The 25822-nt window shown below is 35.0% G+C and overlaps 4 protein-coding genes across 6 annotated transcripts; 1 reads left to right on the forward strand and 3 right to left on the reverse strand.

Moving 5' to 3' along the window:
- Window positions 1-1039: 1039 nt before the first annotated feature.
- On the reverse strand, window positions 1040-5154 carry LOC109055064 (rab-like protein 2A). Its single transcript, XM_019072289.2, has 8 exons — window positions 4612-5154; window positions 4487-4516; window positions 4327-4406; window positions 4150-4229; window positions 3104-3215; window positions 2904-3001; window positions 2447-2530; window positions 1040-2371 (listed from the first exon to the last, which is right to left on the reverse strand). Exons 1-8 carry the CDS (start codon window positions 4710-4712, stop codon window positions 2294-2296), a joined length of 663 nt encoding a protein of 220 aa, XP_018927834.1. The 5' UTR covers window positions 4713-5154; the 3' UTR covers window positions 1040-2293.
- A 2305-nt stretch (window positions 5155-7459) lies between these two features.
- On the forward strand, window positions 7460-11816 carry LOC109055047 (E3 ubiquitin-protein ligase TRIM35-like). The gene is made up of 6 exons (XM_042744431.1): window positions 7460-7969; window positions 8901-8996; window positions 9085-9315; window positions 9852-9874; window positions 9951-10069; window positions 10913-11816. Exons 1-6 carry the CDS (start codon window positions 7565-7567, stop codon window positions 11452-11454), a joined length of 1416 nt encoding a protein of 471 aa, XP_042600365.1. The 5' UTR covers window positions 7460-7564; the 3' UTR covers window positions 11455-11816.
- A 1239-nt stretch (window positions 11817-13055) lies between these two features.
- On the reverse strand, window positions 13056-17204 carry LOC109079975 (outer dense fiber protein 3-B-like). The gene is made up of 7 exons (XM_019095111.2): window positions 17003-17204; window positions 15398-15511; window positions 14536-14739; window positions 14192-14293; window positions 13989-14110; window positions 13782-13922; window positions 13056-13170 (listed from the first exon to the last, which is right to left on the reverse strand). Exons 2-7 carry the CDS (start codon window positions 15504-15506, stop codon window positions 13078-13080), a joined length of 771 nt encoding a protein of 256 aa, XP_018950656.1. The 5' UTR covers window positions 15507-15511; window positions 17003-17204; the 3' UTR covers window positions 13056-13077.
- A 1558-nt stretch (window positions 17205-18762) lies between these two features.
- Window positions 18763-25691, reverse strand: LOC109085136 (protein tyrosine phosphatase domain-containing protein 1-like). 3 transcript variants are annotated; one of them, XM_042744434.1, is made up of 12 exons: window positions 24407-25691; window positions 23872-24152; window positions 23413-23493; window positions 23169-23287; window positions 22146-22283; window positions 21503-22065; window positions 20468-20737; window positions 20223-20339; window positions 19745-19846; window positions 19484-19567; window positions 19029-19139; window positions 18763-18927 (listed from the first exon to the last, which is right to left on the reverse strand). In XM_042744434.1, the coding sequence occupies exons 2-12, from the start codon at window positions 24048-24050 to the stop codon at window positions 18811-18813; spliced, it is 1881 nt and encodes a 626-aa protein (XP_042600368.1). In that variant the 5' UTR covers window positions 24051-24152; window positions 24407-25691; the 3' UTR covers window positions 18763-18810. The 3 variants fall into 3 exon arrangements, with proteins under 3 accessions (XP_042600368.1, XP_042600369.1, XP_042600366.1); XM_042744435.1 differs by having other exon boundaries at window positions 23872-24038; window positions 24407-25690; XM_042744432.1 differs by having other exon boundaries at window positions 23872-25691.
- Between the last annotated feature and the right edge of the window lie 131 nt (window positions 25692-25822).

Genomic DNA, 25822 nt, shown 5'->3' on the forward strand with positions numbered 1-25822 from the left:
ACTTTCCACAAAGGGGAACAAAACAAGGTTTTCAAAGTCTGAAAAGGTCTTAATCTTGTAACTGAGTAAAGAGTGCTTAACCTTCAGGAATTGTTTGCCTCAAATAAAACTTCATATAATATTTAGTTTTATAGGTTTGATGAACATTTAATGTATAGTATTAAAACAAAATTACCAGAATGGGTGACAGGGTTGCAGATTTCACTCAGTTTCTCTAGTTTTGGCTCTAATGCTGATTTTTAATGAATTTCACATAAAGAATATTTGATTTTGCAATCATGTAAATTCAGTTTTGTGTATCTCTTACAAGGTCATTTCACAGTAAGTTTGAGAGGAGTGTTGGATTGGTTGACTTTTGATTTTAAAACTAGCAACTTCTGAACTTTCCTCTGCATTGATCATTTTCTATTAGAAGCTAGATGCATTTGTCAACTTACCCCGTTCGTGGAAAGTGCTGATAATTAATTTCTGAATGATGCCACATGTAAGATCTCACTTGTTTATATTTCTTTAATATGAACTACATTCTGCTCACAGAACAAATGAATGTACATAACATAATAACACCAGAGGCTTCTGATGTAAAAGTTGTATCCAGTTCAGATACACATTCATCTGGAGTACAAAGCTGCTTCTATTTGAATTCACCAACATGGATGCATGTTCCATATATGTGACCCTGGACCACAAAACCAGTCAATATTTACAAACTGAGATTTATACATCATCTGAAAGCTTCCCATTGATGTATGGTTTGTTAGGATCGGACGATATTTGGCCGAGGTACAACTATTTGAAAATCTGGAATCTGAGGGTGCAAAAACATCTAAAAATTGAGAAAATTGCCTTCAAAGTTGTCCAAACAAAGTTCTTAGCAATGCAAATTACTAATCAAAAATTTAATTTTTTTAAATTTTTACAGTAGGAAATTTACAAAATATTTTAATGGAACATGATCTTTACTTAATATCCCAATGATTTTTGGCATAAAAGAAAAAAATATTTTCTGGCTATTGCTACAAATATACCCCAGTGACTTAAGACTGGTTTTGTGGTCCAGGGTCACATATAAAGCACTTGTGCAGAACATCACAAAACACAAACCAAAAGCAATAATCTAAAACAAAACAAAAAAAACAACCTCCACAGTTTGTGCAATATGAATAAATGCTCTTTACAGTAATAATTATTTCTTGTCTCTAAAGGGGAAATTTGTGAAGAAATATCTGGGTCATGTTTAACTCCAATTATCATTTTTGCACAAGAAAACTGCCTAAATGTGTCTATTTTTAGCATGATCTTTTTAGGACCATTTTTGCATTTTTATGACAATTATGCATGACAAACATAATTTGGATTATTTAAAATCAGCGTAAATTACATTCATTAAAAAAGACAACTATGATAAACAAATACTTTAAAACTGAAATAATTTACAATCAGTAATTTAAAAATAAAATGAGAAGGATTGTGTTTTGATTTTGTTGTAACATGACAGGCATGTTCTTGACATTTCACGAGATATAGTCCTTAACTTCCACAGTTTCACTGAACAGATCATCAGACAGCTGCATGTGGACGCTGCACATTATCAAGTTTATCATTTCACAGCCTGAACTGTAACCGGGCTGTTTGTAATTGTCAGTGATCAGCTTCTGGTTTTCACATTCATCTGCTACACTGAGTTTGTGTCATGGCTGTCTTCTCATCCATTCCTGAGGAAAGTCTCATCCTGCGCTCAGATATGCTTGCAACAAATCGCTTTAATATAAAAATCTGTTTAGTTGGCAAATAAGGTGGACATATACATTTATATTAATGTAAAACTTTAAGGGAACATGGATGTATTAAAATACAGGATAATCAGCTACCCTTTGCACAAAGATCAAGATGTTTATCATCAACTCGTGAGCATCACAAATTGTTATTTGAAATGTGCAACTGTTGTAAAATATTACACTTAAAAAAAAAAATATTTCATGTTACATTTAGCACAAATCTTCACATTCCAGACAGAGTCTCTTTAGAGTGCCAAATTTTTTTGCTTTTTTTTTTTTTTTTTTACTAAATCTGCATGCTGCACAATTTGTATCAAATCTGCGTTCAGAGTGCATTGTGATTCCGTCATCAGGTCAATCAGCTGTACATTCACAGAATCATAATTTTTTTCGTGAACAGACACACACTTTGAGTGGTGTGAGGTAGAGTTGGTGGGAGGACAGCCATGATCTGAGGAACTCATCAGTTCAAGTGCAGGAGCAGCGGAGAAAGAGAATGAGAGAATGTGACGTGATCATGCCGAGTCCGGTTTTCCCTCTTGCGTCTCCTCGTCTTTATCAGATGATTCTTCTTTAGTGTCTAAATCAAAGTTCTGTAAGAAAGCATAAATAAAATCATCATTAAGAGTAAGCATTCACCTTTAAACAAACACGAGATGCTCACACACCTCTAGCTCCCTCATGACTTCATCCATAAAGTCGTTGGAGTTCCTCTTGTAGGACAGAGCCATCTGAACGGCATCTTTAAACATCTGTGGAACATTTACAGAACATTAGAACTTTCTTTAAAGAACACAGTTCTCTGAAACCTAAGACACACATCTAAATATTTTTTAATCCATTCCTGGAAATTAAAAACCAAACTTTACCAAAAAAAACTTAACGTGTGTTCTTAATGTCCAGTCCTGTCACTTTAAAATTGCCCACATGCAATGACATATATAACAATGTAAAGGGAAATTATTGACTTGAGTATGGAATTAATAGCAAAACTGGACCACAATTAGTTCACATAGTCAAAGACACCTTACCAGAGGAATTTACGGAGTGTTGGATGAAAACACATTTTATGTGAAAAATACAATTTAGGGTTACTGAATCAGGGACACTGGTTTCCACCCTCACCTTGACCACATTGGTCCCATCAGCAGCAGATACAAAGTAGAAGGGCAGACCTTGTTTCTTAGCAAAGCTGAAATTCTTCTGGGTGACCTTCGTGTCAGCTTTGAAGAGCAGAACACATGAAAGAACAAAAGATAAGAGACATGCAGAGCACAGCACTGACTAATACCGCTCTTATCTGGAATCTCACAAGCCACCTTTACCATCGATCTTGTTAGCGACCACTAGACAGGGAATCTCTGGCCGGTACTCTCGCAGTTCTTTGTACCAAATTGGGAGGTTCTTATACGTGATTTTCCTCTGGACATCAAACACCTGGAAAAAGCAATCTTATTCATTTCAGCTTTTTGAGATGTACTGTTTATGAAAAGCCTTAAACCTTTCACACACAAAAAAATGTTGTGTGTATGACAGTCATGAATCTGCCACTACAGCAGCACATGAATAAATATTTATTTCTCTGATTCAAATGGTTTCAGTATAGCTATAGTTAACTACATCTATTAAAATCTAATAGATCTATTAAAATATCGCTTTTGTTGACTGAATATGTAAATATCAGACGGAAAAAATAAATTGAATAAAAACAAGGTAGATGTATTAAACCTACTAAAACTGAATTAAATTTAAATACAAATATTGTAAAAAATAAATGATGACAGAAAACAGAATGACTCACATTTAACCTCAAGTTAAAATAAAACCGATAAAATATAATCTTATTCAAAATATTAAAGGAATAGTTCACCCAAAATTGAAAATGTATTCACCCTCAGATCATCCAAGACGAACGTTTGTTTCTTCATCAGAACAGGTTTGGAGAAACTTTACGCTACAGACTTGAGCAAACTCTATACTGTACATTAAACATTACATCACTTGCTCACCGATGGATTCTCTGCAGGAAATATTATTATGGATTATGGACTCATTTTGTCCAGAAGCAACAACTTGATGGATTTGTTTCTTACAAACACACAGCTCTTCCCTTCACAAGACATTAACAGATGGACTGGAGTTGTGTGGATTATTGTGATGTTTTTATCAGCTGTTTGGACTCTCATTCTGACGGCACCCATTCACTGCAGAGCATCCATTAGTGAGCAAGTGATGGAAAGCTACATTTCTCTAAATCTGTTCTGATGAAGAAACAAACTCATCTACATCTTGAATGGCATGAGGGTGAGAATATCATAGTAGTAACATACTAAAATAAGACTAAAATGGTTTGTGACCGACCGTCTCTTACCATGATACAGGCATGAGCTTTATGGTAGTAAGACGGGTGCATGCTTCGAAAACGTTCCTGTCCTGCAGTATCCCAGAAGTCTGTATGCAGATGAACAGCTTCAGTTGGCATCAAAGCCAATACGGCCAATTGTTACATCATCACGCACTAAAAGAACAGCTTCCACGCCAAACTCACCAACCAGGACAGTCTGCCCATTGATGGTGCTGCTGTATTTGTAGAGAGTCAGAGCGTATGTGGAGAGCTGCTGAGGACGACTGACGCATTTCATTAAGAATCTGACACCCATACAGACAGAGATAGAATACTGACATCAAACAGCCAAGTCAAAGGATACTATCCATCCATAAGGAATCTCTCCATAAGCCTGAAAAGAAAGCAAAGCCTTTAGGAAAAAAACAAACAAACACGCAAACGCCTTTTCAGTGCAGGAGAGCAGTAAAACATTAAACATAACGTTACTTGGATTTGCCCACAGCGCTGTCTCCGAGGCAGATGATCTTGACCTGCTTATCAGCGTCATATTTGTCCAGGTCCAGATCAGAAACGGCTCCTGCTTCCATCGCGAGAGAGAGCAGCAGGAGTTTAAACAGAGCCTCTTAACGCCGCGGGATTAGATGATGATGATGACAGCCGTTGCTGCTTTACTCCTTCACACGAACGACTCATTTAGTTCAACTTTACCAGCAATAAACCGTAAAAAGTATAGTTTATATTCCCAAAGATACATCGAGCGCGTCCGAATCTCGCTTTGACTAGCTGGCTAATTAGCAGATTAGCGTGTCTGGAACACAAGATATCTAACTAACCCCGCTAATCACTACGGCGCAAGATTGTTTTACAATCCCAGGCAGATATATTTAAGGCTCGTCGACAGTTTGTTTGAATTCACGGCTGGATTATAGGCGAGAAAACATCGCTATTTTGTGATGAAAATTCTCGGTTTGGGTCCAGAAAATTCATTGAACATGCACGACAACAACGCGTCTCTAAGCAACGCTAGGACCCAAACGGGGCATTGAGATTAGCGCCGAGCTGCCTTTGAAGGTGCCTGTTTCATTTCAATTTCGCTTTTTAAAGGGGTCATATGATGCGATTTCAATTTTTCCTTTCTCTTGGTGCGTAAAGAATATCTGTAAAGTTGCAAAGACTAAAGTCTCAAATCCAAAGAGATATTCTTTATGAAAGTTAAGAGTCAACCTTGCCAACTAAAAATGGCTCTTTTAAACACGCCCCCACATGTCTACATCACTGTGTGGGAAGATTTGCATAACACCGCCCAAATGTTCACACAAAGAAAAAATGGATAACTTTTATTCTCGCTGTTGCTGCAGCTGCATGTTGTGAACAGGCTGTGTGTTTCATTGTGAAAGCGAAACTACTTTCTTTGATCTTCCAAAAAGTATTTACAACACTGTTCCAGAACAGTTCAGCCCACATATTCAGATGTGTGCAGTGCATTTTATGGAGGAATGTTTCCTGATCCTGGGAGATTAGACTACAATGCCAGCTGTTTACATGTTTAAAGGATTTGCCAATGCGAGTTTCGAGCAGTGTAGAGTAGCTCTTGTTGTTTGTCGTTTCTCAGATCACAAATGCAGACATGGTTTTATGTTGATGTGGCTCAATGCAACACAACGCGTAAAAAGACAGTATATTGTCATTATAATCCATAAGTATGTCCCCACTGGATGCAACAAATGTCTTGTTTATAATGGGTTTTTATGTTTTTGCTTCGGCGCTCTGGGACACACGCTTGAGGCATTCGGCCAATCACAAAGCACTGGATAGCTGGCCAATCAGAGCACACCTTGCTTTTCAAAACGATGAGCTTTGTAAAAATGGACACGTTTCAGAAACCCGGGGCCTAGAGGAGAAACAATAATGTACATTATGTGGAAAATAATGTGTTTTTTTTAACTTAAACTGCATAAACCCATTTCATTACCAAAGACACAAAATAATGTTCTTTTTAGCAACATCGTATGACCCCTTTAATATTAAAGTGCTTTATTCTAATGATTGTTCTAAATGTAATACAACTAAAGTGGCATAAAGGAACTATACTGGTATTACTACTACTACTAATAATAATACTACTGAAAATACATTGTGAAATGGCATAATAAAGAATAAATTAAATTAAGCAATAACTTCTTCATTCTAATGTGACGTGATAATAATTTTAAACATTATTTTTCAAAATTATCATTCATTTCTGTAGGGGTAAACTTTGACCTATATTTATGCTTTCCTGGAAGAAGATCCAAGAAATAATTCCTAGCATGTTTTCTTTGAGTTTGACAAATTGCCTGTCAGCAATATCAAACACAACAATCTTACTTTTTAAAGTGTGAGAAAGCAGTACGTTACAGAATGTTGTCTTGGTCACATTCTTGACATAGAAATACATAGAACAGAACACAAAAACTGTTATATAGATCTGCTTCTTAGATAGAAAAGTATTTTCTTCTTTCCCACAGAGGTCAGTGAGTACATGACTAGATTCAAATTAAAAAGCTAAAGAACACATTTAATTCAGTTGGTTCCCACAAGGATAAATGCATCCTTGGCATCAAAAAAGTCCCTTAACCACAATTAGTTAACAAGACTAAACTTAATTAAACTACATTTAAATCTATTTTTTAAAAGTTGAAATAAAGCCAAATAGAAATATTAGATTAAAAAAAAATAAACTTTAACTGAAATAAGTTGGAGTAGCCTCACATTAAATTTTTAAAACTTACTAAAATGACTAAAACTGAAATTAAATTAAATCAAGGTTATACATTAATATAAAAATTAAAATTTATATAAAATATATATTATTCATAATATTTATATAAATATAAAAAGTAATTAAAATGACAAGAAAAATACAGAATTTAAACAAAAAAATATATATATATATATATAAAATTCAAAATATTAATAAATAATATAAATTGATAAATAATAATACAAATATAATAATAAATAATGAATAGAATATAAATGATACTAAAATAACAGAGATATTGTATGATTTTTTATTCGTACCACCACATATTGTATCTAACTTGCCATACATTGTACAGGTTTATTACCTTGAAGAAATTCATATTTACTTTACAAATTATTCTAATAAATTAATAAGGCTTAAAAAAAACTTTTTTACTTGGTGAATAAAGTTAAAGTATAAATAATTATTGAAATTAATAGGGTGTTACTTTAGAAAATATTGAATGCTTTAAACAATAGATGGTTTTGCTGAAATGCTGTCTTTGCTCTCATAAGCTCCACCCTGATTCGCAGGTGTCTAGGATGTAAACACAGATGAGTTGAGAGACACTCTTGTGCTCTTTGACAGCTGGACCAGTCACACAGAGAGTGAAAGTCACAACTAGCTAAAACATTTAATTGCGTTGGTGGCAAAATGGCCTGCAGACTGTCCATTACAGAGGAGGATTTCTACTGCCCCATCTGCTGTGACATCTTCAGGGATCCCGTTCTTCTACCCTGCTCTCACAGCATCTGTAACGGCTGCGTGAAAACCTTCTGGAACCGGCGAGAAACTCAAGATTGCCCTATCTGCAGAACTTTGTCCTCCGACCCTAACCCACCTATAAACATTGTGCTGAGAAACATGTGTGATCTGATGAGAGAAGAAACAACTCAGGAGCCTCCCGTAGAGACTGTGGAGTTCTGTAGTCTTCATGGAGAACCTCTTACTTTCTTCTGCACTGAAGATCAAGAACTAGCTTGTGGGAAATGCAGAAATGCCAAATCGCATAAGAACCATTGCATCCGTTCAACAGCAGATGCGTCGCAGGACCTCAGGGTAAGAGCTCAGAGCATCAGATTCTATGGAAACACAATTTTTAACAATAGTCAGTTGCAGAAAAGGCCAGCTTGGAGAATCTAGTCAGATTTCACTGATTGTTGGTTTCAGATTTAATGGACTGGAAATGGGTTAGATATGAAAGCTCTTGTCAAACAGGTCTTAGTGTACTAATGACTCTTTTATGACACATTCTCAGGCTTACAGGAACCAACGTTTCGTGGGAACTTGCTGATAAAGTCAAATATAAACTGGACACCTGTTTAACATCAGTAAACAATGCTGGGAAAATCACGCTAAAACATCTGAAAAAAATATACAGAAATGAACACAAAAATGAAACAAATTATATAAAAATATATATATATATATATATATATATATATATATATATATATATATATATATATATATATATATATAAAAATATTATATTATATAAAAAAGGCTGAAATGAGCATATACTGTATGTGTGAAATATGCTGAAATGAACACAAAAATGAAACAAATTATATAAAAATATTATATTATATAAAAAAGGCTGAAATGAGCATATACTGTATGTGTGTGTGTGTGTGTCTTATAGTTATATATAAATATATATAACTAAGTTTATAAGTACTAAAAGTATTAAAACTAAAACTGAAATAAAAATTAAACCTAAATAGAAATACAGAAATAGAAAAAAAAACTACAAACAAAATTACTAAAACTGAAAATATAAAAATAAAAGCTAATTCAAAATATAAATATTCTATATGATAATAGTATGTAAATATGATAACAGTATATACATAATACTAAATTAAAACACATATTCTACATGCCTGATAAAAAATATCCCTACACTGATGGTGTCATTTAAAAAAATAAATAAAAGGCAATTTGCCCCAACTTTACTTGTCTCACTTCACTTTTTAATATTTGTTAGCAACAGCTCCAGCTGAAACTAAAGGCCTTTCTGGAGAGACTCAGAGTGTACGAACGAATTAAACAGTCCTGGGATGAAACAGCAGAGTATATAAAGGTGAGTACCGGGAGGAGATTTCAACATTGACACAGTTTAACTACCATATGGATATTTCAGCCTGAATTTGCTGATATTTTGTGTTTAGAAGCAGAGCCAACACACTGAGACTACAATTAAGGTGGCGTTTGAAAAGCTTCACCAGTTTCTGGACAATGAAGAGGCAGCCAGGATGACGATGCTGAGGAAAGAAGAAGAGCAGAAGAGTGAGATCATTAAAAACAAGACTGAGGAGATTAGATCAGGGATGTTTTCTTTCTCACGCATTATCGAGTCCATCGAAGAACAGCTGAGAAGGAATGACTACACATTTCTTGCGGTAAGAAGCACTTGGTTTGTTTTCTGGACTCTGAATGTTTAAATTATGTTTTATGATGTTTCATTTCAAAATATCAAAGAAAAATGCATATTTTTCCATTATATTGAGTAGAAATTGCAGAATGTGATTTTAAAAAATCAGCAAGGATGCTTTAAACTGATCAAAATGAAAGATATTTATAATATCCCAAAAAGTTTCCAATTTCCAATAAACGCTTTTCTTTAAAACTTTCTATTCATTGCTATTTCATTTTTTTTGAAATCCCACAAAACATGAAGCAGCACAACTGTTTTCAACATTGATAATAATAAGTATTGTTTCTTGAGCAGCAAATCAGCCTATTAAAATTATTTCTGAAGGATGACACGATTACTTATGAAAATGTATTAAAATAGAAAACAGTTATTTTAAATGGTAATAACATTTCATAATATTACTGTTTTATTATATTTTTGGCCAAATAAATGCAGCTTTGGTGGATTTTCTGATCACATAATAAAGATTAATCTTTCTGTTTTTATTGATATTATTTCTAGAACTACAAGGCTACAAATGAAAGGTGAGAAGGTTTTTTTTTTCTTTAACTTCTGGTTTTGATCCAAACCCACATCAGTACTGACTAAGTGTTGTTTCAGAACAAAGTGTACAATGCGGGATCAGACCGGACCTTCAGGAATGCTCATCAATGTAGCAAAACATGTGGGTAACATAACCTTTGAAGTATCGAAGAAACTACAAGCCAACGCCCGATACAGTGAGTACTGAGCAGATAAAATAAATCTTCTCAATCTTCCCACACAGAGATGCAGCAGAATGGAAAAAACACAAGGTCTAGAGATACATTTTAAAAGTTGCGAGCGATTCACACAGAACGTGTTTTTGCTTTGAAAAACTCCAGACACAGAATGTGTCAGAATGCGAGATGTAAACACTGAAAAAAGTCATAAGTGTAAGACATAAACTTGCAATTGCAAGAAAAAAGTCAGAAATGTGAGATAAAATGTCAAAATGACCTTTTTGTATTTTTTATTAATGGCAGAAATAAAAAGAATTGTGAGATGTTAACAGAATTCTGAGAAGAAGTCAGAATTAGAGATAAAAACTCAAAATTGTGAGATATACTGTACACATGGAAATCTGAGAAAAAAGTCAGAATTGCAAGCTTTTATCTTGCTTGTCTGAAAAGGAAAAGCCAGAATTGTAAAATATAAACTCAATTTTGAGATATACAGTAAAGAATTCAGAGAGAAAAAAAGTAAAAAAAGTCAGTATTGTGACATGTAAACAAAATTGAGGGGAACAAGTCAGAATTGTGAGATTTTAAGTCAGAATTCTGAGTTTTGACTTTTGGATTGGGAGTTTATTCAGAGTTTGTATCTCAGAGTCTCAAAAAAAGACAGAAAAGAAAAACAAGAAAAGTAAAAAAAAAAATTATTCTATGGCAGAAATGGGCTTCTTTAGTTCTAAAAATGCAGCACTCAAGTTTAAAGAAGTTTAAGAATTTGCTTTTTCCCCACATTCCACTGCCAGTGTCTTACATTTCTCAAAGTGTGTGAATGTCTTAAAAGTGAGTACATCTCTATCTCTTTCCCTCCAGCCCCAGTAACCTTTGACCCCAACACCGCCCATCCTTATCTGCTCGTGTCGGATGATCTGACCAGTATAACTTACACTGACGAGCATTTTCAACAGCTTCCAGCAAACCCAGAGAGATTCGACGGCTACACAAGCATTCTAGGTTCTGAGGGCTTTAACTCGGGGACTCACTGCTGGGACATCGAGGTGGGAGACAGCACAGCCTGGGCCGTGGGAGTGATCACAGAGTCTGCATACAAACACAGACAGACCCCCTCCAAAACGGGCCTGTGGTATGTGGGATTCTGCAACGGTAAATACGGGAAGGGCTGTTCTCCAGAGATCCTCACCCTTCTACGGGTCACCCAGAGAATTCAGAGGATCAGGGTGCAGCTGGACTGGGACAAGGGCAAAGTCACATTCAATGACTCGGGTCGTAATATTGATCTGCATGTGTTTAAACACACGTTCACTGAGAGAGTGTTCCCTTACTTTTATAGTCACTGTATGAAACATCCGATGAGGATCATAGCGGTAAAAACAGCTGTGGAAGCACACGTTTAGAGACAATACAACTTTTAAACTGGTGAAGTTAAGCAGTTAAAGATTAACTGTGATATCAATAATACAAAAATATACAGTGAAATCATCTTAAAGAGACAGTAGCAAGTACAATACTGCGATAAAACGTTACTGCATGACGGCAATATTCAATCCACCTACACTACAAATAAATAAATAAAATAATTAGAATTGTTGTGTTTTGGCTTCCCTGCCAAAGACAAGTTTTTACAGCTTGGCTATGGTTATACACTCGGGGGCGCTATTACAAATCTTCTGAATGAGTACAAGACCTCTTATGTAAACAGATGCATATTAAAAATAATGCGATCATCAGCAATAGACAGCATATAAATGAAAACTGCATAATGTGAAAAGTTGATCCAGGAAGTGGTATATGTCTGTGCAAGCTTTGGAGGTGTTGATGGAAGCAATTTACTTGATTTATGCTTTGATAATCGTACTGAATATTATCCAGATGTAGTTTTTGACAAAAATTTGATTTTCTCACCTTTTTGCTCAAAACTATACATTTTTATGAAACCTACCTATATTCAAGTGTTGATAAAAGTAGAGGCTCTGATCTTTATTTTGGTGTATTGCATATTCAAATATTCCTACAGCAAAATATACTGGAGGCCATCAAATTTTTGTGAAAATCATCAAAATTGCTGGCGGTGGCTGGCAAATTTTTTCAAAAATGCTGGCGGGGAAAAAAAGTTACAAATAGATTTACCTGACAAACTATATTGTGTAAGTAAGATTACATGAGGTTTTCAGAGAAAGTGCATTTTATTAAGAAAGAAAGAAAAAGAAAAGCTCACTAAATGTATTATGGCATGAACCAGAAAAAAAATGTTTTATAGAAAGATTTAAAATAGAATAATGTATATATTAATGTAAATACTGTTCCTGGTATGTCTCTTTTGCTTTGAGCTACAGCTGTATGACTGAAATGCCAAGTGAAAAAAATAAATAAAGTGACAACATAATGTATTTTGATTCAAAGATGTACTTTCTTTCTTGATTTACACAGTAATCATCAGCGCTGTTTGCCACCTCTATGCCATTCAAAAACTTAGTGAGTTGACATGAAAAAATTCAGCTTTGCCATGACAGAAATAAATTACATTTTAAAATATATTAAAATAGAAAACAGTTATTTTAAATTGTAATAATATTTCACAATCTTACTGTTCTTACTGTATTTTGATCAAACTAAATGCAGCCTTGGTGAACATGAGAGAATTTATACATTGTATAATTTGTTTTTAATGATTTGTTTTTGCTGCCTATCTTTTGGAATAACCTCTGTGTATGGATTGTAGAGTTGGGGTATTTGGACTGCAATTATGAATGAACATGGACTCAAACTTCTAATGATTTTGACATGACTCGGACTCGACGAGGTGGAATCAGACCCAGCAGTAGTAGATTGTGTCTGTGATGTGCTAAAATGCTAGTCTAGGTAGACTTGGTTCACTTGGTTTTGGAATGGAGCTTATTTTTTATATTGTGGCAACAGCACAATTACTGCATCTACTATTATGAAACTCCATTATTTCAAGTTATTTAGATATTAAGACCTGACACGGCAGACTGGCTTGTTTAACAGAATTGACCTGTTTAATCAGCCCCATCCACAATTAAAGGAAAGGTGTACTCAGAATGACGAATTCCAAAGGAAAAGCTGGGAGATTTGGTTCCTGTAAAAGTAACCTGTGGAGAAAGACAAAGGGAAACATTTTAGTACTAATTCTTGTTATTTAAAGAGTTTTAGTAGAGAGCATTCCAAAGCTAGAAACTACAATTCAAAAGTCTGGAGTATGTAAGATTTTTTTATGTTTTTGAAAAAAAAATTAAAGTATTTTATGCTCACCATAGATTAAAAAAATACAGTAAAAACAGTAATATTGTGAAATAATATTAATTATTTATTCATATTATTATTATTTATTAATTTAAAAGAACTGTTTTCTATTTGAATATATTTTAAAATCTAATTTATTTCTGTGATGACAAATCTGAATTTTCAGCATTATTACTCCAATATTCAGTGTCACACACTGTAAAAAGTAAATCCGTAAAATAACAAAAAAATTACTGGCAGCTTATTACACATTACTGTGTAATTTTCTGTTAACTCTAAAACACAATGCAATGACGTGTGAAATTCAAAATACTGGTAAAACACCTGTAAAAAAATAAATATGGAAAAAATCCTTCAAATTATACAGTATAGTGTGCCCTGTTTTTATAGATTTTTTAGATTGCATAATCTTTAGTATAGTAGAAAAAAATGGTATTGTATATGTTGGCCTGGTACAGACCCTTTCTGGATGGTGGGCTCCAGGTCCTGGTTTCTTTGTAGTGTCTCCAGGTGAGAAGTTGCGTCCGGTCATGCTGTACTCAGGAGCCTTGCGTTTGTACACACCTGAATTCACCACTTGGTAGGTCCCTGGGCCTGGAGTCTGAGAAAATGAATGTTATCACCTTTGCAAAGTAAAGGCCAATACTGTAAAATTATGTGTCCGCACCTTCCGTAGATCTTCATAGAAGCTGCCGATTGCGCTACGACCGCCGAAGAAGACATTTGGGGCAGATGCTTTATTTACAACTCTTGGCCCTAATACTGGAGGAAGCATGTATGCAGCTGGACCTGGAGACAAGATAATGCATGAAATTCACAGGAAACGCTCCTGTTCCAGTAGTGTTGCTGTGTAGATGTGTGGGAATCTACCTGGTGTTTGGTCATTACGAAACAGTTTAGTCCTTGCAGACAGAGAGAATGCAGGGGCAGAGTAAAAGGTGGTTTTTGTTGCATTTTCAGGGGAGTAACTGCCTGAAAGAAAAATCAAAAGCCAGTTTAATCTGTTCTACACTCACAGAGAAAAGGTACAATGCTGTCACTGGGCTGTTCTAAGGTGCAAAAGCTAACAGGTACATCTTTTTTTAACCCCTAAATGCTACATATTAGTACCTTTAGAAAGTGTGCCACCCCAGTGACAGTTTTCTACCCTTTCTTATAAGAGTGAACTTTATCGTACAGCTACAAAGCCTGTGTGTTTATGTTGTGTAAAAGACCTGGGCCAGGGGTTTTAAAGGGCTGAATATCCTTAGGTCGGCCATAGACGGAGTACACAGGGGTTCCATCCCGACCCACCCTGGTGATGTTGGAGGGAACGAGGTATCCAGGACCTGGGGAAGAGGTGGCCTGTGAGTCACGGTGACGTATGCCGAAGCTAAATGCTGGGCCTTTCTGCATCCGTGGGTCATGGTCGTTCATTCCTGTGTAGGGCAAAGAAATGCCTCAAAGTCATGGCAGGGCAATAGCTTATCATTTAAAAAAAAAAAAACATTTAGAAATGATTATTGGTCCTCCGAATCACAGTTTTTACCCCACTTTTTAGCTCCTGATTTACTGGTTGTATTTATTGTAATTTGTTTATGTATGTACCTACTTAATATTTTTGGGACAAATATGTACCCAGAAGTGAGCCGAACCTTCTTTTTGAGAACGTTTGTAACGGTATAAAAAAGGGTTTTAGAAACTGTGAAAAGTGTAAAATGTTTTCTCTCAGGGTTAGATTGTGGATTAGGTTATCGCATTTTGTAACTAGCTATACGCATTTCTATATGTGTGTGTCTGTGTGTGTCTGTGTACCTCTTTAGTAATACTTGTGAGGGCCTAAATATCCACACTTATATAGTGAAATATTACATCAGCCAACAAGTGAGGACATTTTACATGATTTCACTAGTTTAAAAGACTTCTAAAGTGGTAAAATATTTTAAAATCTGCTTATTTGCAGAGGTTCCTGTGAGGGTTTACTTCAGGCTAGGCTGTATATCATTAATCTAATATTATAAACCATTGTCTAATCTATAAGAAGTCTTCACTAATATAGTGAATCAAATGTGTGTGTGTGTGGGGGGGGGGGTGTACCAGTTGCCCCTGGCAGAGAATATGTTGGCCCTGGACTCTTATACATCGCAGCAATGGGGCCCCTCGGCCTGTGGGGCTTCCAAGGACCAACCCATACTTCCACAGGCATGATGTCTGTTGAGAAACAAGAATTACTAAAACTGCTTGTAAATAAATAAATACTTGTGTTAAATAAAAGTGTTAAATCCTAACCAGAAAGTGTTTTGAAATTTAAAATAGTTTTAAAGATTAAAGTTTGAAGGTATTCAAGGCAATACAGTCTATCAGAAAAACAGATAGGTATAAAACATATTGCTAGGGTACCTAGGGTGGTTGTTAGGGTGTTTCTAGCATGACTAGCATTTTGCTAGCATGTTTTTAGTATTATTAGCATATTAACAACAATATTACCACCATAATAACAAATTACTAACATGACTAACATGCTACTAACATGTTTCTAGCACAATTAGCATGTTGCTAGCATGATTAGCTAGTTATTAGTATGTTTCTAGCATGATTAGCGTGTCGTTAGCATAATTAGCATGTTATTAGCCTGTTTCTAGCATGATTAGCATGTTACTTGCAATGTTGCTTATGATGATTAGCATGTTATTAGCATGTTTGTTGCATAATTAGCATGTCACTAGCGTGTTTCTAGCATGATTAGCATGTTACTAGCATGATTAACATATTACTAGCACATTGCTAGCATGATTAGCTAGTTATTAGTGTGTTTCTAGCATGACTAGCATGTTGTTAACGTGGTTAGCATGTTATTAGCTTGTTTCCAGCATGATTAACATGCTGCTAGTATGTTTTTAACATGATTTAACATTGTAAAATCCAGCTAAAAACAAACTAAATACACCCGATTCAATAAAAAAAAACAGCTAGAGACCAGTTAAAATCAGCTAACACCAGCTGATTTAGCAAAAAGCCAGCTAAAAATCAGCTAAAAACTGCTAAAACCAGCTGAACCAGTCAAAAACCATCTTAAAACCTAGGCTAGTTGTCTAGTCTTAGCTGGTTTAAGCTTAAAATAGTAGCTGTTTTAAACTTGGTTGGTCTTTTAGCAGGTCTCCCAGCCTGACCAGCTAAAAAGGTGCCAAAACCACTTTAAAACCAGTCTGGAAGCAGCCAACCAGCTATATATTAGATATATTGGAAGCTTAAATGAGTTTAAATGGCTTAGAAATAGAGCAAAGAGGGGAAGTTTGATTGAACCTAATGGGCTTCAGTGTGTTTAGATTCAAATTTTTGACAGTTGGAGTTTGAATAGTCTTGGCTCATTTGAACAAATGTAAGTCTATGGGATTTTTATGATTTTTAATCTTCAGTTTTAAGAAAACCAAAAACCAGATCAGTCTGAAAAGAAAAGCTCTAGGATGCAAAGAGTAATACCCTTACATTAGTGTGATAGTTTTCTGGAAGTGATGACAGATACTAACCTATCTAACACATTGACACTTGTTTGTTAGTGTAGGCTTATGCAAAATATTTAATTTAGTCTAATTTAACTTTAATTTAATTTAAATAAAATTAGCATACAGCTCCGTAAATGGTACGTTAACTGTAACAAAAACCATAAAAGTAAACCGCAAACGAAGTAAAATAGCAACTTACCTCAAGTGCAAGATATTAAAAAGTTCGTGAATTTAATAAGACTTTCGATCTCCAGGCGAGTTTTGAAAGAATTAATATATTATAGCTTAGATTGTGTTCAGTGCGTTGATGATTTTTAGATGTAAGTTACACTTAGATAACTTAAAACGACAAAACAATGCCAGTTACAATACACTAAAACGCTGTTATTGATATAGATAAAATAAACGTAAAATAAAGGTAAAAAAAAAAAATTATAAATGTAGCTCGTGAAGAGCTCTAATGAAACTCTCAGCTGCTGAGAGTAGTTTTGATTGTTTATAATTGTATCTTTTGAATCTCTAGGGCGCCGTCGCCATGGTGATTCTTTGATGTCATTTTTGAGTGACATTCCAGTGGCTCCACAGTAATCCGTGCGCTCTTATTAATTATTAAACAAATTAAGGTATAACCAAATTCAGCAAGTGCTCTCCTTAGAGATATTTCAAATGGTAATTTAATACCTCCGTCTTTAGACCAGATTATACTACTTATACTACACTTATAAAACACATTAATCCATATTTCAAAGGAACGACCAAAATTATTTGGACACTTAAGACACACTTAAAAATATTTGTATATCATTTCACTGGATAACAAAATATATAAATTAAATAATGAAACAATAAGTAAACAAATTATTTTTTTTAAATGAGATACATTTAAATTAGAAAAAAATACATTATTTTAGAAAGGAGAGAGAAGACACATCAGGGGCAAAAACAATTTTTTTTTTAATTATTATTATTATTTACTTTATATATATATATTGATCTTTTTCACCTTGATTTTTGTATTTTGTCTTGGTTTTGTTAAATATTGTATGAAAAAAATGTATGGAAAACCAGTGATAAATTTGAAAATATCTTATGTACTATATATTATGTGATGCGTCACTTTCAAAAAAATATGTAAATAAAGAAATAAATTTTTACAGATTAACATTTCACAAAAACATGTTTACATTTATACTTCAATACTCTTTTTAAAAAGACAAAACAGAAGCCACTCAGTTTAATATTTTGTTAACTAACACAACAAAAATCATATAGTTTTATACATTAAATAATAAGTGTTTAAAGGGATACTCCACCCCAAAATGAAAATTTTGTCATTAATCACTTACTCCCATGCCGTTCCAAAGCTTTTTTTGTCAACAGTCTCCTCTGTGTCTCTCCATATAACCGTATGCTGTGTATGCTCTTCTGTATCATCCGCGCCACAAGCATGCGCTGTTTCTTTGTCTATTTAGCTTTGATTTGAAAGAAAACAGAGCATCCTTGTGGCGCGGATGATAAAGAAGAGCATACACAGCATACGGTTATATGGAGAGACACAGAGGAGACCGTTGACAAAGGAATTGTTGAAAAAAGTAGTTATTTTTGTTTTCTTCGCTTAAAAAAGGTGTCCCTGTCACTTTATATAACCCAGATTGCACGTCTGATGGCAGATGGAGTATTCTGACGACGACCTTCATACCTTTCATGGACCTTGACACTGTTATTTACTTGGCAGTCTATGGGACAGTCACAGGCCTCCCGGTTTTCATCCAAAATATCTTAAATTGTGTTCCAAAGATGAACAAAGCTTTTACGGGTTTGGAACGACATGGGGGAAAGTGATTAATGACAAAATTTTCATTTTGGGGTGGAGTATCCCTTTAAATACTTTGAAGGAGGACTGTACACACTGGAACAGAAATCAATAACTTGATCAGTCATTCATTTATCAAACAATGGTTCTTTATATAGATAGCTTTATTGGTTTCATTAGTTTAAGCACCGCTCCTAACACTGTGATGGTGTTGTAGTGTTTGGGTAGTGGTTGTGTAGGTACTGCTCCCTCATTGTAGCTCTAAGGACCTGTAACAAGATGTTGTTTCTCTCTATTTCCTCTGGAGGGCGCTGTTAAAATACAAAATCATGCAAAAGTTAATTTAAAATACTTCTCTGTTTATGTATCTATTAATTTGGGAAAATTAGCACATTTACACACACAAACGTACTCTTGTTAAAGCTCGTATGAGTCTATGTAGTATAGCATGTTCAAACTGAGGACATCGAACCGCCACTTGACCCACACAGTCCAGCAAACAGCAGATGGTGTGCCGCTGATACTAAAACAACACAAAAGAAATATAACCACATGAAGCTGTGCATTGTTGAACAATCTGTACTTCAAAAGTTTTGAAGTACTTCAGAATTTCATGTTTAATTCAGTGTGTTATTGCTTTTTCTTTATTTGTGAAAATCTCTTAGTATAAATATTTTCTGTACCAATTTTTAGTGATGTAAAATATGCCTTATTTGTATGACACACACAGAGAAAAGTGTAATAGATATGTAAGCATTTTTTTAACTTGTTAAACAGCCATTTCTGTGTTTTTATGCTTAAATGTTTTCCCAAACTAGTTCAAACTGTGTTGTAGTGTGTTCTGTCACAATGAGTTCAGATTTTCACCTTTTGCAGTGAAATATTGTGCAGGTTTTGTGCAGGCCAGGTTGAGGTCAGCCTCTCTATGTCACCTTTACTGAGAACGGGATCCTGTTATGATAAAGCACAGCAGCTAAAACACTGCATACGAAACAATGAGAAAAACTCTTAAAAGTATAGTTTTTAAAATTTCATAAGCGTGTTATGTTTATGTCAGGCTTATTGTTTTCCAGAAACTATTACTGTCATCTTTTTGCACCAGAATTACCATATACTGTGACCTCTGACCTTTAGTTTGTCCAGCCAGATCCATAACAGTGTGCTCAGAACGTCAGGATCTGTTTCCATGACAAGTGTAGCCCAGCCACATTCACTCAAGTTGAGCTCATCCTAAGGAGAATTAAAACAGGGTAAAATCTCCTGCATTAACACAGTATTCACAGACATAAAACAAAAGCTTTTGTCATACAGATAGAATCATATGTAGATGTAAGGAAAATGCTAGATAAATATATATGTAAAAGCCAATATGGTTATCTGAGCGATTTTAAAGTGAGCAAAAAATGTAAAAAATAAAACAATACAGATACCGTGATTTTTTTAAATGTTTTTTTTTTTTTTTTTTTTTTTAGCATTGCTATGAATATTATATCTGTACATGCAGTCATATGAAAACATGATCATGCTTACTGGACCAAACCTTTTGTCAGGGTGTGGATCCAGGAACATTATTCTTCTTGTCGAAACCAAGTTAAACATGCTTTACCTGCAAAACCGCTGCTTTTTTCAATACAGTGTCCAGTGGGGGGCGCTGTTGTGCCATTGCTTTAGCGACAGCTCTTGATAATGATGATTGAGCTGATGTAGGATGCTCCAGCCTTAACTTTAAGAAAAACATCCACAACAATTGCACAAATAAGAGGTAATACAACATAAAAGGTCTAAAATTCTTCAGGCAGTGAACTAAGATGCTGAAAAAATGTTGGATATTTTATTTGGTCTCACACTGACCTCGATGTTTGAGCTGAATTTAAGATAAGCCTGAGGTTTCTTGGTTGTACATTTTGTCTTCTTGTTCACATTCTCATTTTGTGGGTGAGAAGCTGATGGTGGATTGGGGCTGTGTTTCTCTGTCGTCCCATTGCGCTGGTCTGTCATCGGGGTTTGAGGACTCTTTTGGGATTCTGTTGGGATTCTCTGATCTTTTGATGGGACGATTTCTCCATTGCTTATTTTGTGGTGTCCACCAGATTGAGGAGAGTAGCGTGAGAACATAAAATCTTGCAGAAACAACAGGATTTCATATGTCACTGTTATGCAGTTTCATAAACTTAAACTTTCATAAAAAAAATAAAATAAATAAAAATTATAAAAATGTATTTAAAAAAAATAAATATATATATATATAGAATTATTAAAATTATAATCTAGAAAATCTATTTAAATTCGAAAATTGTATTTTAATACACACACACACATACAGACAGACAGATAGATAGATAGATATACACACTCAGTTTTAGAATTTAAATATATACATTTATTTATATTAAACTTTATGTTTAATATAAATAAAGGAGGAAAGGGAAGTATATATTTTTTATATTATGTAATGAGAAGTAGGAGATATATATATATATATAGATAGATAATGTGGGTGGATTCAATCCTGAATTGATGCATTTAATTAATTACACTTTATTTATGGTTAAGAATATGTGAATTCAGTAAAATTGCATTAACTAACCTTAACTAACAATGAGCAAAATATTTGTAATCGTATTAAACTTTTTTTTTTTAAATTACTTAATAAAACAACTGTTCACTGTTAATTCATGTTATAGCAGGTCCAATATAATATTATATTTAACATATTAGTAAATGTTGAAATCAGTATTAACAAAGATTAATAAATGCTTTACAAGTATTTCCATTGTTAGTTAATGTTAACTAATGTAGTTAACTAATTTGAACAAATATTACAGTTTATTTTTATTTTCAAAAATGTAAAAACACAGCAAATTTGCAGGAAACTGACTGGCTCACCTCAATAATAGTAATCTTGCTGAGATCTGACTCGCTGTAGCTTCGCTTGTTTAGAAGGACGTCCCTCTTCCTCTCCAAGAACCCGAATGGCTCGTCCCAGGACTCGCAGGAGTACGCTCTACATGAGCCTCTCCTTTCCTTCAGAGCTGGCAGGTTTCTCTTCAGAAGTGTCACTTTCACTTTCTTCTTCAGGGCCGAGATGTTCCTCTTCTCCAGTTCTCTCTGGACCTCTGGAGGACTGGGAGCCCCCTGGGTGAGAGCGATCAGCATGCTGCAGAGGATGTGCAGGATCTTGGGCGTGTGTTTGAGGGTTCGGGCCTCGTCCCCGTGCAGCAGAAGGGCCTGACGCAGGAGATACTGCCGGAGACTGAAGGAGGAACCATGCCGCATATTCAGACATGGGTACTGGGCCAGCTGAGAGCCCACCAGCCGGGCGAAATCAAACACCAGACTGATCTGTGATCGAGTCTGGATTGAGCGAGGCCTTCTGATCCGAACATAGTGGACAGCTTCACTAGCGCTGATTCGGCAGGTGTAGACCAGATAGCATGCGATAAGAACACCTGTACAGTAGGGTTGATATTAAGGACTTTACTCAAATAGAATATCATCTTAAAGTAATAATGCATGAGATGAAACTTGCCTGTCCTGCCTAGTCCAGCATGGCAATGAACAGCCACCTTTCCTTCCTGCACAGCGAAGGCCAAAACCTTCACTGCATCCAGCATCCCCTCCAGAGACGACACTCCAAAATCAGACATCCCAAAATTATAGAAGTAAACTGTCAGACAAAAGGGAACATAATTCACTAATTCATCATTTAATTTACTGGGTGAATCTCACAAGGAATATTCAGGTTATATTTTACACCAGCATTAAAAGAAAATGTATATTATTGTATGGCATGTAGAAAATGACCATTCATACATTTTAGGCCCAAGACATATTTGCAGTGTGATTATATTATATATTGTAATATATACAATACTGTTCGAAAGATTGGGGAAAATAAGGTTTTCTATAAAGAAATGAATTTTATTCAGCAAGGATGCAATAAATTGATCAAAAGTGACAGTAAAGACATTTAGAATAATATAAAAGATTTCTATTTCAAGTAAATGCTGTTCTTTTGAATTTGTCTATTCATCAAATAATCCTAAAAATATATATGTATATATTATGTTTTTACCTTTATATTTTTGATCAAATAAATGTAGACTTGGTTAAAATAGGAATCTTCTCTTAAAAACATTAAAAAACTCTCACCAACCTCAAACTTTTGAACAGTAGTGTATATAAAATTTTTAATTTAAAATTAAATAATTCCAAAATAATTGTATAATTATATATGTGTGTGTATATGTGTGTGTGTGTGTGTGTGTGTGTGTGTGTGTGTGTGTGTGTGTGTGTGTGTGTTGTGTGTGTGTGTGTGTGTGTGTGTGTGTGTGTGTGTGTGTGTGTGTGTGTGTGTGTGTGTGTGTGTGTGTGTGTGTGTGTGTGTGTGTGTGTGTGTGTGTGTGTGTGGTATATATAGGTAGCCTAATGAGATTTAGGAGTAGCACAATGGAAATATCTGTTTAGGGTGTAATATGAACCAGATATGTTGCAAGAGAATAATACAAATAGTTCTATGAAAATTTCATGAAACTTTATGACTTTGGCTCACTTTGACTGTCCATAAATATCTGAGGTGAATATGTGAACCCACTGCCAGGGTCCAGAGGAGGGCCGCAGTGAGCATGTTCCCCTGGGATCTGCATATTAATGATGGATTTAATGTTGAACCTGTAAGCAAGTACACAAGCATACACACACATTGTCACTTATTAACCAGAACCACTCCCCTGCAGAGTATAAGTAAATTTAGTAAAGTAAACATCTTTTTAAAGACTGTATTAAATAAAACTCACTGTTTGAACTGCTCTATGATGCAGTATCTCTTGATGAGACATGTAGAAGGTCGTGCCATTGCAATAATGTCATCGGTCACCCTAAATACAAAAAACAGTGAATATATACATGGCTATTTTGTAAGGCAAAGAAAGAGGAAAAACATTATACTGAACAATTTCTCATTGTTGCATTCAGTTCAGTTCTTACAGGTTTGATGTCACTGGTTCTTTTCACATATATATATTCCTATTTGTTTGGTGTGTCTTTTCTAACACTAAGGCTATGTCCACATTAATCTGGATAAATTTGAAAACACATTTTTCTTGACCTTTGGCCTTTAGTCCACATGAAACAATGTTTTTGTCCATCAAATACAGAGCTTTTTGAAGCGCTGTTTTCACGTTGCTGCAGTGTTACCCAGATTAATAGTGATGCAGCCTGAATCATTCAGACAATAGAAACACTGTAGGCCTCACCAGCTCGAGAAGACACCTTTAATGGCCTGCTGGCTTATGCTCCAGCACGCTGGACCTTCATATCGACAGTCTTTTCCCCCACAGGCGAAAAGACAGATAATCTTCGAAGGAATAGCGTTCACCAGACTCTCCCTGGCCTGAGAATATGATGGTCTGGGCACTGGAACCTGCGGCGTCATGGAGGACGGGAGAGGACAGAACAGAAACTAACAACAAATCACTGGTTCTATATGCACTATATATGTGGATGTGCTGTGCATTGGGAAATCAGCTGAGGAATACTATAGACAGAAATATGGCAAAGAGACAGAAAACATGCAGTTAGTGACAGAAGAGTCAAATTCCACCTACTGCATACTTAAATGACAAGAGATTAATCAAATAACAGTAGGCCAGTCAAGCTAACACCCAATAATTAATCACTGTGTTGCCGCCATGTTAGCTGACCTATATTTTAATCCTGTTGATATATCTACTGCTCTGTATTTTTCTTTAGGCCTATTGATAATTTTCCCATACAAAAAATCAGACTTACCCATGTGGCTCCATCCAAAGAAAGGGTTAAATGTGAAATGTGTAGATTTCATGATAAACATGTAGAGACAATCTGACATGGCTATGCTGCATACAGAAACATGTTCATACCTCAAAGCTGTCCCAGAGATTGGTGTCTAATCCTTATTAAGTGTCATAAACACATTAGTGGATAGGTTGACGATTCATAGTAAGCCTAATTATATAACATGCTCTGGGCCTGGGAGTCATATAATACCTACTAAACAAAAATGTTTCTCATGTTCATTTTAATGATTTCTTTGTTCTAAATTAAATTGAGTTGTGGGCCATTAAGAATTTAATTGAGAATGCCTTAAATTCGAATTTATGAAATTGGGAATAGAATTCCAAGAAATTATATACTGTAACTCTTGAAAGTGTGGTTTAATACATTGGATTTTCAGTATCAAAACATTTGGGATTTGTCCAGAAATATTAGTTGATATAAATAATTAATAAAGTTTCAAATGGCACTAAATTAATTTAAATGCCACAAACATTTTATTTAATTTCTAGAATTATTAGATTTATCAACTGAATTTTTCATTACATTTATAAATGACAAGTGTTGATATTGTTAACTAAAACGGGAATAAAAATTAGTTAAGTAAAAAATATATTAATAAAAATGACAAAACCACATAAAAGATCACTACAACTTAGACTGAGGAGGCTAAAAGTTATGAGCGTGTAAGACATGCTCACGAGCACATTATGTTATTTCACACGCGCAAAAATGAACCTTCAGCTGGCATGATAAAAGTACTCGCGCACAAATTCAACAACCGAGAGGTGTACATGTAGCTGCGAGCGAGCGCCTCTGCTTGTACAGTGGAATCCTGCTCGTGCGCAGCGGGCTTCTGCTCGCGGAGTGCTGTTTTGCTCGCGCAGTGGATTTCTGCTCGCTCAGCTGATCGGCAAAGCAAATTGTGGTACACGCCACTGCCAGCACGCGATGGGTAGCTCGCAAAGCACAATGTTCCTCCGTGTTTTCTCAGCACGATAGCATAGAAAGTACGAGGTTTGAGAAGTAGAAGGCGGGGCAACAGTTAAAACATTTCAAAGTTAAGTTCATGCAAACAGATATTAATAGACAAGTTTCAGTCAAATATTTATGGTTTATGCCTACAACAAAACCCAGTGTTAAAGTAGAGCGCAAACAATTATATCTGGAACATTAGAATACTGTAGAGGCTATCTATTATGCGGTCACTTCCGCGAATTCATTGCGGGGCTAAAGAACACGATTTTTTTAGAGATCATGCACCTGCATAGTGATTTTTTTTTTTTTAGAAAAACAAGCAGTTAGAAAACGAACGAAGAGTGCCAGTGACAGAGGGCCAAGTGTCTGTTTGTTTGTTTGTTTTTTTTAATAAAAAAAATGAATAAAAATAGA

Source organism: Cyprinus carpio, chromosome B18 (assembly GCF_018340385.1).
Source record: "Cyprinus carpio isolate SPL01 chromosome B18, ASM1834038v1, whole genome shotgun sequence".
Classification (NCBI taxonomy): Eukaryota; Metazoa; Chordata; class Actinopteri; order Cypriniformes; family Cyprinidae; genus Cyprinus; species Cyprinus carpio.